At 41.4% G+C, this 14,831-nt stretch overlaps 1 protein-coding gene across 1 annotated transcript in view; it reads left to right on the forward strand.

Annotated features, from left to right (window-relative positions):
* Window positions 1-14,831, forward strand: part of stab1 (stabilin 1) — a 339,504-nt gene that overhangs the window by 11,312 nt on the left and 313,361 nt on the right. Inside the window, exon 3 of the mRNA XM_063067593.1 lies at window positions 7,290-7,408. Coding sequence (XP_062923663.1) covers window positions 7,290-7,408 — 119 coding nt within the window. The remainder of the gene's footprint in view (window positions 1-7,289; window positions 7,409-14,831) is intronic.

The following is a 14,831-nucleotide window of genomic DNA, read 5'->3' on the forward strand; positions in this document are numbered from 1 at the left end:
CAATTGCTGCAAGTCTAAATCTCCTTCGCCCGAAAGGAATGTGCTCACAACTTGATTATTGTTCAATTACTATCTGGCTGCAAAAAAGGACTAATAGCTTTTATCCAGACACCCGCCTTGCAAATTTCATTGTGAAAATCTGCAGCACCTGCATGATTGTGTTGTTGGTTTCAGTCTCCTACAAGGTAGTGTTAAGGAAGCATTGAGGCACGCAGCAGGGAACAGGTCCTTGGACACACTGACTTTCAAACCAGCCATTACACTAATGATACATTATCCTTGCAAGTGAAACAAGTACTACACCTGCCCCTACACCTCCTCCCTCATTACCATTCAGGACCCCGAACAGTCCTTCCAGGTGCAGTGACACTTCATGTGTGGCTCTGTTGGGGTGCTCCCGGTGTGGCCTCCCGTTTACTGGTGAGACCTGACGCAGATTGGGTGACTGCTTTGCCAGGCACCTACGCTCCATCTGCCAGAAAAAGCAGGATCTCCCAGTGACCACCCATTTTAATTCCACTTCTAAACACAAAATACTCTGCAGATGCTGGGGTCAAAGCAACACTCACAACACGCTGGAGGAACTCAGCAGGTCGGGCAGCATCCATGGAAAAGATCGGATGGCATTTCGGGCGGGAGCTCTTTGCGGCCTCCTCTACATTGGTGAAACCCGAAGCAGATTGGGGGACCACTTCGTTGAGCACCTCCGCTCCGTCTGCCACAGCAGACAGGATCTCCCGGTAGCCACCCACTTCAACTCTGCTTCCCACTCCCATTCAGATATGTCCATACATGGCCTCCTCTACTGCCATGATGAGGCTAAACTCAGGTTGGAGGAGCAACACCTCATATACTGTCTCCAGCCCCTTGGTATTAACATAGAATTCTCCAACTTCCGGTAATTCCCTCCCCCTCCCTTCCTCTATCCCTATGTCACTCTGCCCCCTCCCCCAGCTGCCTATCACCTCCCTCGTGGTCCCGCCTCCTTCTACTACCCATTGTGTTTTCCCCTATTCCTTCTTCACCTTTCCTGCCTATCACCTCCCTGCTTCCCCTCCCTCACCCCTTTATCTTTCCCCTTACTGGTTTTTCACCTGGAACCTACCAGCCTTCTCCTTCCCACCCTCCCCCCACCTTCTTTATAGGGCCTCTTCCCCTTCCCCCTACAGTCCTGACGAAGGGTTCCGGCCCGAAATATCGACTGATCGTTTCCACAGATGCTGCCCAACCTGCTGAGTTCCCCCAGTGTGTTGTGACTGTTAATTCCACTTCTCATTCCCATTCCCATTCCAATATGTCAGTCCATTGCCTCTTCTACTATCACAATGAGGCCACACTCGGATTGGCAGAGCAACACCTTATATTCCACCTGGGTAGCCTCCAGCCTGATGGCATAAATATTGATTTCTCAAACTTCTGTTAATACACCCCTCCTGCTTTACCACTCCCCTTTCCCATTTCCCTCTCTCACCCTTTCACCTGCCTCTGGTTGTCCTCCCCCCCCTTTTCTTCTTGCATGACCTTCTGACCTCTCATTTCAGATTCCCCCTTCTTCAGCCCTGTATCTTTTCCACCAATCAACTTCCCAGCTCTTTACTTCACCCCCCCTCCCACTTTAACATTGTATTGGAGGGATAGGAAGGTAGGCAGTGGGGGTGGTGTGGCTCTGCTGGTAAAGAATGGCATCCAGTCAGTAGAAAGATGTGACATAGGATCAGAAGATATTGAATGCTTGTGGGGATTGAGTTAAGAAACTGCAAGGGTGAAAGGACTGATGGTAGATATATACAGGCCTCCCAGCAGTAGCTGGATATGGGCCATAGATTACATTGGGAAAGAGAAAAGGCAATGTTACGATCAACATGGGAGATTTCAACATGCAGGTATGTTTGTTGGTTGCCTATGAGATGGCTTTTTAGAGCAGTTTGTTGTTGAGCCTACTAGGGGATCAGCTATTCTGGATTGGGTGTTATGTAATGAACCAGAGGTGATTAGGGAGTTTAAGATAAAAGAACCCTTAGGAGACAGTGATCACTATATGATTTGAGTTCAACCTAAAATTTGATAGGGAGAAATTAAAGTCTGACGTAGCAGTATTTCAGTGGATTAACGGAAATTACAGTGGTATGAGAAAGGAGTTGGACTAAGTAAATTGGAAGTAGAGGCTGGCAGGGATCATGGTGTAAGTTTCTGGGAAAATTGAGGAAGGTGCAGGATAGATGTATTCCAAAAACAAAGAAATACTCAAATGGCAAAATAGTACAACCATGGCTGACAAGGGAAGTCAAAGCTAGTGTAAAAGCAAAAGAGAGGGCATACCGCAAAGCAAAAATTAGCGGGAAGAGAGAGGATTGGGAAGCTTTTAAAACCTACAGAGAGCAACTAAAAGAATCATTAGGTGGGAAAAGATGAAATATGAAAGCAAAAGCTAGAGAAAATCTGCAGATGCTGGAAATCTGAGCAACACTCACACAAATTGCTGGAGGAACTCAGCAGGTCAGGAAGCATCTGTGGAAAAAAGTACAGTCAACGTTTTGGGCTGAAACTTTTCCACAGGACTGGAAGAAAAAAGCTAGGGAGTAGATTTAAAAGGTGGGGGAGGGGAGAGAGAAATGCTAGGTAATAGATGAAACTTGAAGGGGGAGGGATGAAGCAATGAGCTAGGTGAAAGAGACAGAAGACCATGGAAGAAAGAAAAATTGGTGGTGGTGGGGGTGCAAATGCCCCCGATGGATGGGCAAGGAGTTCATGCCATCAGGTTGGAGGCTTCCCAAATGGTATATAAGGTGTTGTTCCTCCAACCTAAGTGTGCCTTATCCCGACAGTAGAGGTGGCCATGGATGGACATTTCAGAATGCAATATGAAAGCAAGATAGCAACCAATATCAAAGTGGATAGTAAAAGCTTTTTCAAGAAAGTATAAAATAGAGTTGAGAGTGGATATAGGACTGCTAGAAAATGAGGCTGGAGAAATAATGATGGGGCACAAGGAGATGGCAGATGAACTGAATGCATATTTTGCATCAGTCTTCACTGTGGAAGAAACTAGCACTGTGCCAGATGTTGAAGGGTGTGAGGGAAGAGTAGTGAGTGCAGTTACTATTACAAGGGAGAAGGTGCTCAAAAAGCTGAAAGATCTAAGGGTACATGAGTCATCCAGACCGGATGAACTGCACCCTAGGGTTCTGAAAGAGGTAGTGGAGGCATTAGTAATGATCTTTCAAAAATCATTGGACTCTGGCATGGTGCCAGAGGACTGGAAAATTGCAAATTGTTACTCCGCTCTTTAAGAAAGGAGGAAGGCAGCAGAAAAGATATTATAGACCAGTTAGCCTGACCTCAGTGTTTGGAAAGATGTTGGAGTCAATTATTAAAGATGAGGTCATTGAGTACTTGGTGACACAGGACAAGATAGGACAAAGTCAGCATGGTTTCCTTAAGGGAGGATCTTGCCTGATGAACCTGTTGGAATTCTTTGAGGAGATTACATGTAGGATAGCTGAAGGGTTGGTGTTGTATATTTGGACTTTCAGAAGGCCTTTGACAAGGTGCCACACATGAGGCTGCTTACCAAGTTAAGAGCCCATAGTATTACAGTTACTGGCATGGTTAGAGCATTGGCTGATTGGTAGGAGGCAGCAAGTGGGAATAAAAGGATGCATTTCTGGTGGGATGCCAGTTACTAGTGGCAGGGTTCGGTGTTGGGACTGTTCCTTTTTATGCCATATATCAGTGATTTACATTATGGAATAGATAGCTTTGTTGCCAATTTTGCAGATGATACAAAGATTGGAGGAGGGGCAGGCAGTGTTGAGAAAACAGGTAGATTGCAGGAGGACTTAGACAGATTAGGAGAATGGGAAAGAAAGTCGCAAATGCAATGTTAGCATTCATTTCAAGAGGTCTAGTATACAAGAACAGGGGTGGGATGCTGTGGCTTTGTAAACTACTGGTGAGGCCTCCCTTTGAATATTGTGAATTATTTTCATCTCCTCATCTAAGAAAAGATGTGCTGATATTGGAGAGGGTTCAGAGGAGGTTCACAAGGGTGATTCTAGGAATCAAAGGGTTATCATACAGGGAACGTTTGATGGCTCTGAGTCTGTACTCACTGGAATTTAGAAGGATGAGGGGGGATCTCATTGAGACCTTTTGAATGTTGAAAGGCCTAGACAGAGTAGATGTGGAAAGGATGCTGTTTCCCATGGTGGGGGAGTCTAGGACAAGAGGACACAGCCTCAGGATAGAGGGGTCTTTATTTAAACCAGAGGTGTGGAGAAATTTCTTTAGCCAGAGAATGGTGAATTTTTAGAATTTATTACCACAGGCAGCTGTGGAGGCCAGGTCATTGGGACTGTTTAAGGCAGAGATTGATAAGTTCTTGATTGGACACGGCATCAAAGGTCACAGGGGGAAGGCTGGGGAGTGGGGCTGAGGAGGAGATAGAAAAAAGGATCAGCCATGATTGAATGGCGGAGAAGACTCGATGGGCCAGACGACCTAAACCTACTCCTATGTCTTATGTCTCATACCAATCTTCCAGTCAACCATCTCCTGATAGTATAGCAAAACTCTAAATTGTGACCTAGAGCTGAGAGAGAGAAAAGGACTTCATGGAATGTCCTTCTACTCTGCTTCCACTGTACAGGATGGAGCCTGGTGTCCACCCCCTATCCACTCAAGTTGTTCTATTAAGGGTGGCATTTGCTGTCCATTCTGACTCCGTGTGCTGATGTTGGGGAGTCGGATCCTTGAAGCAGAGTATTCCATGTAGTGATGTTGTAAATGAATGGATACGGTAAAGGTGGCAGGACACTGAGGAACACTAATGTACAGAGAGATTTTGGGGCGCAAGTCTGCAGTCCCTTGAAAGTGGCAACAAGAGTGAATATAGGCTTGCCAGGTCACTGAGTATAAATCATGTTGCACAGTTCGAACCTTTAGTTAGGCCACATGTGGAATACTGCATATAGTTCTGGTTGTCACATTACAGGAAGGATGTTTGAGGATTTTGCCTGGATTGGAAAGAATTAGCTACAAGAAGGGGTTGGGTAAAGTTGGTTTGTTTTCTCTGGAGAGTCAGAGGCTGAAGTATGACTGAACAAAAGTACATAATATTACAAAATATTAAGTATGTTTAATTGTTATAGTTAGCAATTATGTCTATTGGAAATAGGGAGGGTTAAGTGCATGGAAAACACTGCCAGGCGTGGCAGTAGAATCAGATCTGGTAGCGATGTTTAAGAGGCACTTAAATATGTGAACAGGCAGGGCACGGAGGGATGTGAACGTTGTGCAGGCGATGGTTTCAGTTAGATTGGCACCATGGTCATTGGGCTGAAGTCCTGTCCCGGTGCTGTGCTGCTTTGCGATAATTACAGGATTGGCCCCTGCAATGATGACATTCCTCATGACTACACAGCTACTGTGCATCTTGATGTTCTCTGCTTCAGCCTGGGAGCTGTTGACAAAATAAGGTCAAGTGGTCTGGAAATGCCTTGGCATATTACATGAACTGTAAATGCAGCGAACGAGGGAGGAGCGGATGATGAGTACAGTTGTAATGAGACTATCTGCCGGAGTTTTTAAATCGTGATGACTGCTTCTTCAGACATTAAAGTTACATCCACGTGAAAGAGTTGTCAACACTCTATCAGACTTCTGACAAGAGCTGCTAGAGAGATTTTCCACAGGCCAGGAAATATAAAATCTTTTATAATCAGTATTTCAGTAAGACAATATATCAGCTGGAGGAAATCTTCAGATAGTATCGAAACACACTGATCAAGGAAATGTATTCCCAATGTGTGAGAGGCAGGATCCCCTAGCAACCAATATATTCAGATCAGCCTGTTGTAAATGTCATTCACATACTTCATACCAATGTATTAGAATAATTGCCAGGCACACCCTGACAATGTGCTTTGTAGCATGTAAGGAGGAAAGGAAAAAGTGGGAATAATGTAGTCCAATCACAAGCAAGAGAAAATCTGCTGATGCTGGAAATCCAAGAAACACACACAAAATACTGGAGGAACTCAGCAGGCTAGGCAGCATCTATGGAAAGAGTACTGTCGACGTTTCATCAGGACAGGAGAAAAATGATGAGTTAGGGTAAGAAATTGGGAGAAGGGAGGAGGAACCACAAGATGATAGGTAGACATTCAGCTCCCAACTACAGCCATCCTTCAGCCACGATTCAGTGATGGCCACAACATCATACCTGATGACCTGTAACAGTGCAACAAGATCACCTTATTTCTTATACTCTGTGCATTGAGATATAACACTTTGAGTGCTGTATTTACTACCCTTTTTGATTCTGCATCCCTAATGCACTGCTGGCTGCAATTATGTCCTATCATCTGTCTGTCCTTCCCGACAGACTGACTGCATGCCATCTTTGCTTTTTTACCATCTGTCCTATCCTGAATCCATTCACTCTGGTTTCCAACCCCCTGCCAAATTAGATTAAACCCTCCCCAAAAGCTCTAACAAACCTGCCCAGGAGAATTTTGGTTCCCCTTGGGCTCGGTACCACCTGTCCCTTTTGAACAGGTCCTACCTTCCCCAGAAGAGATCCCAATGATCCAAGAACCCGAAACCTCACCCCCTGCACCACCTTCTCAGCCACACATTAATTTTCCAGATCATCCTGTTTCTACCCTCACTGGCGCGTGGCACAGGCAGCAATTCAGAAATTACTACCCGGGAGGTCCTGCTTCTTAGCTTTCCGTCTAGTTCTCTAAATTCTCTTTTCAGGACCAATATGTACCAAGACATCTGGCTGCTCTCCCTCCCTCTCCAAAATGTTGTGGACGTGATCTGAGATGTTCATGACCCTGGCACCCCGGAGGCAACATACCATCCGGGTGACCGTTCACGTCCACAGAATCTCCTGTCTGTTCTCCCCTGACTATTGAGTCCCCTATCACTACCACTCCCCTCTTCTGCCTCTTTCCCTTCTGCACTGCGGACCCATGCTCAGTGCCAATAACCTGGTCTCCGTGTCATTCCCCTGGAGGTCATCCTCCACAGCAGTATCCAAAGCAGAAGAAAATATGCAAATATGATTTTCTAGGGTGCAGCTGTACAAAGAGTGACCAGAATGATGTTGATTATTAGAAGTATTCAGCACAATACTTTTTCTAAACCAAGTCAACTAAGATCAGATATGATTTGACATTTTAAAAATACACATTTGACAAGTGATTATTAATAAGGAAAATATAGTTAAATATTTATCTATTCTTGCCAGTATTTTAATGATTTTGTTTTTATTATATAAGATATTTTGTGGACTTGGGTGGAGAACAGCAAATTTCGCAAGTTGGTTGCAGGCATATATGTAAGAAGAACGTTTCGATATCCAAGTGTTGCAAAGGATTTTGGAGCCAGGATTGCCTAGGTGAGGAGTGACAGTTTGAATTTGACAGAGATTTATCTGCTATGATGAAAATTTAAACCGAATAATCAATTTTCATTTTATAAGCTGCCTTAATAAATTTTCACTTGGCAGCTGCAGTCTGAGAAGTGTGGACTGATAAAGACTGTTCCGTGACCACATTTGTACTTTGTTTGCTGTGGACCTTTTTTCCAAAACAGTATGATGTTCAATATCCTTGAATCGTTTATATAGTCATGTGGGATTTGAAATGAATCATAGTTTAATTATGTATAATTGATTTGATTGCAGAGTTGTGCATCTGCCCACTACGTATTCTTTAACTTGAAGTTCCTAATAATAATCCATTTGTGCCATGTTCTTGATGATTTTACTGTTAGCCTTAAACATTATATGTCCCAGTAAAGGAAACTCGTTGAATACTGTGCGGGCCCATTGGGTTGTTTAATGAGGAATTGCACATGGCGTGAGCACGGCTTCCTATTTTTCTTTTACAGTTTTTAACTTGGTAAGTAAGATGGTATATATGGGAAGAGAAACAGAATTAACGTTTTAATTCAAAGTGAAGGGTCTTTGACCTGAAAGTTTAACTTGCTTCTCTTTTCACAGGTGCTGACTGACCTAATGAGTGTTCTCTGTTTATTTCAGATGTTCAGCATCTAGTGTTTTGATTTTTGTTGGCTGCTTCAGTGTAAATAGTCAGCGTTGCTCTGTTGAGTTAAAAGATGACAAGACACTTTGGACAGTTTTGAAAACAAGAAAGAAACATTGATATTGGATTTTAAAATAGAAATGCTGGAAACATTAAAAAGTTCAAGTAGCTTCCATGGAAAATATAACAGACTTAAGGTTTAAGGTGGAAGTCTCTTTGTCAGAGTGAGGAAATCAATGTTAAGTTGAGAGAAGTGGAGGAGGGATGGAAAGGACAAAAGGAATATTTGTGATGGGGGTGAAGCCATAGTTGCTCTGGGCTACTTTGTAAAGGTTGTAGTAAAAGGATGAGAATGCAAAACTGCTATCTGAAATGTGTTGTCAGAGGAGGTGGTGGAATAAGATGCAATCATTTCATTTATCAGGCAATTAGACACTTAAATAAGAAAAGCATAGAAAGATGCAGTTTTCATATGCGCAGACCCCATTAGCATAGATAAGCAAAACAGTTAGCATGGATGTGACGGGCCGAAGGACCTGTCTCTGATTCTATGACGCTGAACAAAACATGCCACAAGTTGTAGGATGTACTTGGAAAGTTAGGCTGTGCTAAAGCGCCAATTTTATTTAGGTTAGTTTCTCTAATTTATCAATAACTATCTGTCAATACTATGCTGCTAAATGCGGGAAATGGACTCGGGCAATGTTGCAATTAAGGACAAATGGATAGTTAATTTCTAGTTTAAGGCTGAGGCTTTATCATTAAGTTCTGGCAATTTGTGGTGAATTGAATTTAATTATGTGAATAATCAAGTGGAGAGGAAACATTTAACAGGAATTGGCCCTTCTACTGAAGTAGTGTAGTTTGGCTGTCTTATGCCCTCCCCATTGTGCTGGTTTAAAGTCTGACAGCTAACTTTTACTAAATTATCATCTTATAGACTTATTGGGCTCACATTTTGTTTTTCACTCTTGTCTGTTAGTGTCAGCAATGTAAGTTTTCAAAGGAAGGGTAATCAATGTACTTATTTATTTATTGAGGTGCTGTACAACGCAGAATCGACCCTTCGAGCCATGCTGCTCAGCAATTGCCTGATTTAATCCATGCCTAATCACGGGACAATTTACAGTGACTAATTAACCTACCAACTGGTAGGACTTTGAACTCTGGGAGGAAACTGGAGACCTGGAGAAAACCAGGTGGTCACAGGGACAATGTACAAAGTCCTTACAGGCTGCGGTGGGAATTGAACCTGTAGAGCATTGTGCTAACCACTACACTACCGTGCCACCCAAGTCCATGAGCAGAATGAGGAAATGAAGAATAATGGTTTGATTTTGACATGCATTGTTGATGCGCAAATTGTGAAATGCCTTTTCTCCTTTAGCATTTGTTGAAAATGAAGGTCATGTAAGGATAATGCAACGTAAGGGATTTGTGGAGCATTGTTGAGCAATCCCTGAGCAATGTAATCACAACTCTGCTTTTGCTCTATTTTGTCTTTCTGCAAGCACTTTGACTTGTGTTATGTTTGTGTGCTCTGGAATTACAAAACATCAAAATGAGGTGTGGAATTTGACAATGATGTAGAACAACGTGTTGGCAGTTTATTGATGTTGGGTACATGTCACAGGGGCAAATGGAAATAAGTACAGGTGCAAATATTAAACAATAACAAGAAAGGGAGAATAGTTAGTTAAGTGCTTGGGTGGTTGTGTAAGTGTCATTGAGTGCAGGAAGATCCCACTAGATTATAACAAGACATTCATGCAGTGCCAAAGAGCACAGGGAAATGAATAGGTAACTGGAAAATCACCCACCAAAGTTATGGGACTTAGGATGAGAATCAAATTTTGGAGAATACCTTTCAAAGAGTAATTGAAGTAGACTATGTACAGTGTAACTTCAGTTGAGAGAAGTTTTTCAAGTCATTTGAAGTGGATAGTAAAACTCGTGGGCATAAAAATTCAAAGTAGTACTGGCAAAGGATTGACAGAATTTACACAGCACTCTTGATTAGAGTAGAGACTTGAGTGGGGCAGGTCTTAGCGAGCCATGAAAGTTTCTGACTGATCTTGAAGAGAAACATCTTTGTGGCTTCAGAGAGATGGAGCCAGAGACAGGCATTTTGTATTTTTTTGATTTAGATCACATGGAATTGATGATGCACTGAATAAATTGATGTTTGCTGGGACAGAAGTGAGCCCCCACTCTACAGCCCAGTCTAAAGGAGAAATCTATGAACCCTAAAGGAAAGCTGATATTTTTGATCAATTCCTATATTCCAGGAGAGAGGCTGGACCCCATTACTCTGGAAGGATGGTAGGATAGAGAAAAATATCCTGGCAAGAGCGCCTCATTAAAATGTAGCACTAGAAGTTTTGCTTCACAGGTCTTGACCATGTATCTGCATCCCCCATTCTTCTGGTAATCTAGCAGAAAGGTCATAGTCAAAGGACAACCGGAGTTTAACCTCCATACACTTTTGGGCTATGTGATCTAATATGCTATCCAAATCTTTTTGATTTAATTCCCCTTGCAACTGCAGTTAATAGTAGTGGGATAATAGATCAAACCTGAAAGTTTACAAAGAATTAGCCAAGAGAAAGAACACTGGAGGAATGGTGGTAGTTTAGATGAAAGCATGGTGCCTCAGTCAGTGTGGCTTCGGAAAACTAATGTAAAATGGTCAAAATTCAGTCTGTGCTGGTGAGGGAAAGTGCAAGATGCAGGAAGGCAGCTGCATTAGAACTATCTGCAGTAGATGGGGATTTAAAATGGGACCTAAGTGAAAGTTTGCAGTGGGCAAGCTAACAGCAGAATAAGTACCATACAATAGTGCAAGGAAGGTACATAACTTAATAATCATCATGGATAAATAATTTTGATGTTGAAACAAACCCAACATACTTTGCTGTTTGTAATCAGAATCAGGTTTATTATCACCGGCATGTGACATGAAATTTGTTAACTTAGCAGCAGCAGTTCAATGCAATACATAATCTAGCAGAGAGAGAAAAAATAATGATACATAAAATATAATAAATAAACAAGTAAATTAATTACATATATTGAATAGATTATTAGAAAATATGCAAAAACAGAAATACTGTACATTAAAAAAAGTGAGGTAGTGTCCAGATCTTCAATGTCCATTTAGGAATCGGATGGCAGAGGGGAAGAAGCTGTTCCTGGATCATTGAGTGTGTGCCTTCAGGCTTCTGTATCTCCTACCTGATGGTAACAGTGAGAAAAGGGCATGTCCTGGGTGCTGGACGTCCTTAATAATGGACGCTGCCTTTCTGAGACACCGCTCCCTGAAGATATCCTGGGTACTTTGTAGGCTAGTGCCCTAGATGGAACTGACTAGATTTACAACCTTCCGCAGCTTCTTTCGGTCCTGTGCAGTAGCCCCTCCATACCAGACGGTGATGCAGCCTGTCAGAATGCTCAACACGGTACAACTATAGAAGTTTTTGAGTGTATTTGTTGACATGCCAAATCTCTTCAAACTCCTAATAAAGTATAGCTGCTGTCTTGCCTTCTTTATGCCTACATCAATATGTTGGGACCAGGTTAGATTCTCAGAGATCTTGACACCCAGGAACTTGAAACTGCTCACTCTCTCCACTTCTGATCCCTCTATGAGGATTGGTATGTGTTCCTTCGTCTTACTCTTCCTGAAGTCCACAATCAGCTCTTTCGTCTTACTGACATTGAGTGCCAGGTTGTTGCTGTGGCACCATTCCACTAGTTGGCATATCTCACTCCTGTACACCCTCTCGTCACCACCTGAGATTCTACCAACAATGGTTGTATCATCAGCAAATCTGTAGATGGTATTTGAGCCATGCCTAGCCACACAGGCATGTGTATATAGAGAGTAGAGCAGTGGGCTAAGCACACACCCCTGGGGTGCGCCAGTTTTGAACGTCAGCGAAGAGGATATGTTATCACCAATCCACACAGACTGTAGTCTTCCAGTTAGGAAATTGAGGATCCAATTACAGAGGCCCAGGTTCTGCAACTTCTCAATCAGGATTGTGGGAATGATGGTATTAAGTGCTGAGCTATAGTCGATGAACAGCATCCTAGCTTGTACACCAAGCAATCTGACAAGAAACAATGTTATTTACTATTCGTGCTCTTTTTAGTTGAGTGCAACATTAGATTATGAAGACACGCAGTCCTCTTTTATTGTCATTTAGTAATGCATGCATTAAGAAATGATACAATATTTCCTCCGGTGTGATATCACAAAACACAGGACAGACCAAGACTGAAAAAACTAACAAAACCACATAATTATAACATATAGTTACAACAGTGCAACAATACCATAACTTGATGAAGAAGTCCATGAGCACAGTAAAAGTTCAAAGTTTCTCAAATGTCCCACATCTCACGCAGACGGAAGAAGGAAGAAAAACTCTACCTGCCATACCCGACCACGGTCCGACTCTGAGTCGTCTGAAAACTTTGAGCCCTGATCCGCTCTCCGACACCGAGTACTGAGCGCCATCTCTATCCAAACGATTCGACCTCCTTCTTGGTCGCCAACAGCAGGCAAAGCCGGAGATTTTGAGGCCTTCCCTCCGAAAGATTCCCAACCGTGCAGTAACGACAGCAGTGAACGGGCGTTTCAGAAATTTTTCCAGATGTTCCTCTGTGCTTTCACGTCCATCTCCATCAAATCAGAATTGTCTTTTACCCTTAATTGACCATATTATTCAACTTTCATCTAAATGGATTCCATTATATTTACCTTTGATTGGTCATATTAATGCAGTTAAGATGTTTTTTCTGCCAAAATTTTTATATATATTTCAGGCATTACTGATTTTTGTTCCAAAATCTTGTTTTGATAAAGTTGATTCAAAAATTTCTTCATTTATTTGGCAAAATAAAAACCCGAGACTGGGTAAAATACATTTACAGAAAGCTAAGAGAGATGGAGGTTTAGCATTACCTAACTTTAGATTCTACTATTGGGCAATTAATATTCGACATATGAAATTTTGGTTACTTGACCAGGATATACTATCCATTCCTAAATGGGTAGCATTGGAATTACAATCTGTTCAGGGCTATACACTTGGCTCTATTTTAGGTTCCTCTCTTCCTTTTGATTTGAAACGCCTCAAACAGGTCTCTAACCCGATAGTTAAATATACCCTACGTATTTGGTTTCAATTCAGAAAATTTTTTGATCTTAACCAATTTGGGCTAGCGATTTCTATTTTAGGTAACATTTTTTCCTCCCTCTTTTACGGATCGTGCTTTTCAAATTTGGAAGACTAAGGGTATTTCACGGTTTTTGGATTTATTTTTAGATGGTTCCCTTATGTCTTTTGAACAATTATCTAATAAATATAATTTATCAAGAATACATTTTTTTAGATATCTACAAGTTAGAAATTTCCTAAGTACTATACTTTCTTCCTTTTCAATGCTTCCTCCTACATATATTTTAGATACTATAATTAACCTTAATCCATGTCAGAAAGGTGCATCGGCTATGATTTATAATATTATTATGAAACTTAGGAAAGCTCCATTTGATAAGATTAGGGTAGATTGGGAACAGGAATTGGGTTCTATCATTTCCGTGGATGAGTGGGGGCAGATTTTACAATTAGTCAATACTTCCTCTATCTGTGCTAAACATTCCCTAATTCAATTTAAAGTTGTTCATAGAGCACATATGTCCAAAGATAAATTAGATCACTTTTATTCTCATATTAATCCTTTTTGTGATAGATGTCTGGGGCAGATAGCCTCTTTAACTCATATGTTTTGGTCTTGTCCTACTCTGGAATCTTTTTGGAGAGACATTTTTAATATTATCTCAAAGGTATTGAATATAGATATCTCTCCTCACCCTATTACTGCTATCTTTGGACTACCTAAAATTTCCAGTAATCTTTCTCCTTCAGCCTGTAGAATGATTGCATTTCTTACTTTAATGGTGAAAAGATGTATCTTAAAACATTGGAAAGAGCCTAATGCTCCAACTACCTTTTTTTGGTTTTCTCAGACGATATTATGCTTGAATTTGGAGAAAATTAGAAGTAATCTTTATGATTCCTCACTTAAATTTGAACAGACCTGGAGATCTTTTATTCAATATTTTCATTTAATGTAATTTTTTTTCCTTCTCTTTTTTGCTCCATATTTATATACCCTTCTTGTTTTTTTTACTGTTTTTAATGGAGGTCGGGTTTGAGGACGTGATTTTAAGTTCTTTAACTCTACTTGGTTCCAATTTAGCCCATTGCTTTGCTTTGCTTTTAGTTTAGTTGCACGGTGGGTTTTTTTTCCTTTTCTCTATTGATATATATATATAAATAAATTAGTGTGCTATTATGTTACCTTAGTATGTTATGTTTAAATTACATTGTTTGTATCACTTTTTTTTCTGTATTAATATCTCCTGTAATTTTATTATATTCTAACGGTGTATTAGCGCCTATATGTCTTATCTTTTTGTATACTTATTCAATAAAAAGATTTAAAAAGGAAGAGAATTGTCCACGGCCCCTATTTAACAGATACGATATCATTTTTCATTGGAGGGCTGTGCACGTGCGGCGCGCTGCTTCTCTCTCCTCCCGCCGCCATTGTGCCATGTTTCTCATGTAAAGGATGTCACGTTATCCCAGTACAGGGAAGGGAGCCACTTGGTCCATTGTTGTAACGTCTGGATATTTTCAATCCTGTCAGCCTATCTGTCCTATTCCACTCCTCCATTCTTTCTCCCAGTGATTGTGTCCT

This window comes from Mobula hypostoma, chromosome 15, assembly GCF_963921235.1.
Source record: "Mobula hypostoma chromosome 15, sMobHyp1.1, whole genome shotgun sequence".
Classification (NCBI taxonomy): domain Eukaryota; kingdom Metazoa; phylum Chordata; class Chondrichthyes; order Myliobatiformes; family Myliobatidae; genus Mobula; species Mobula hypostoma.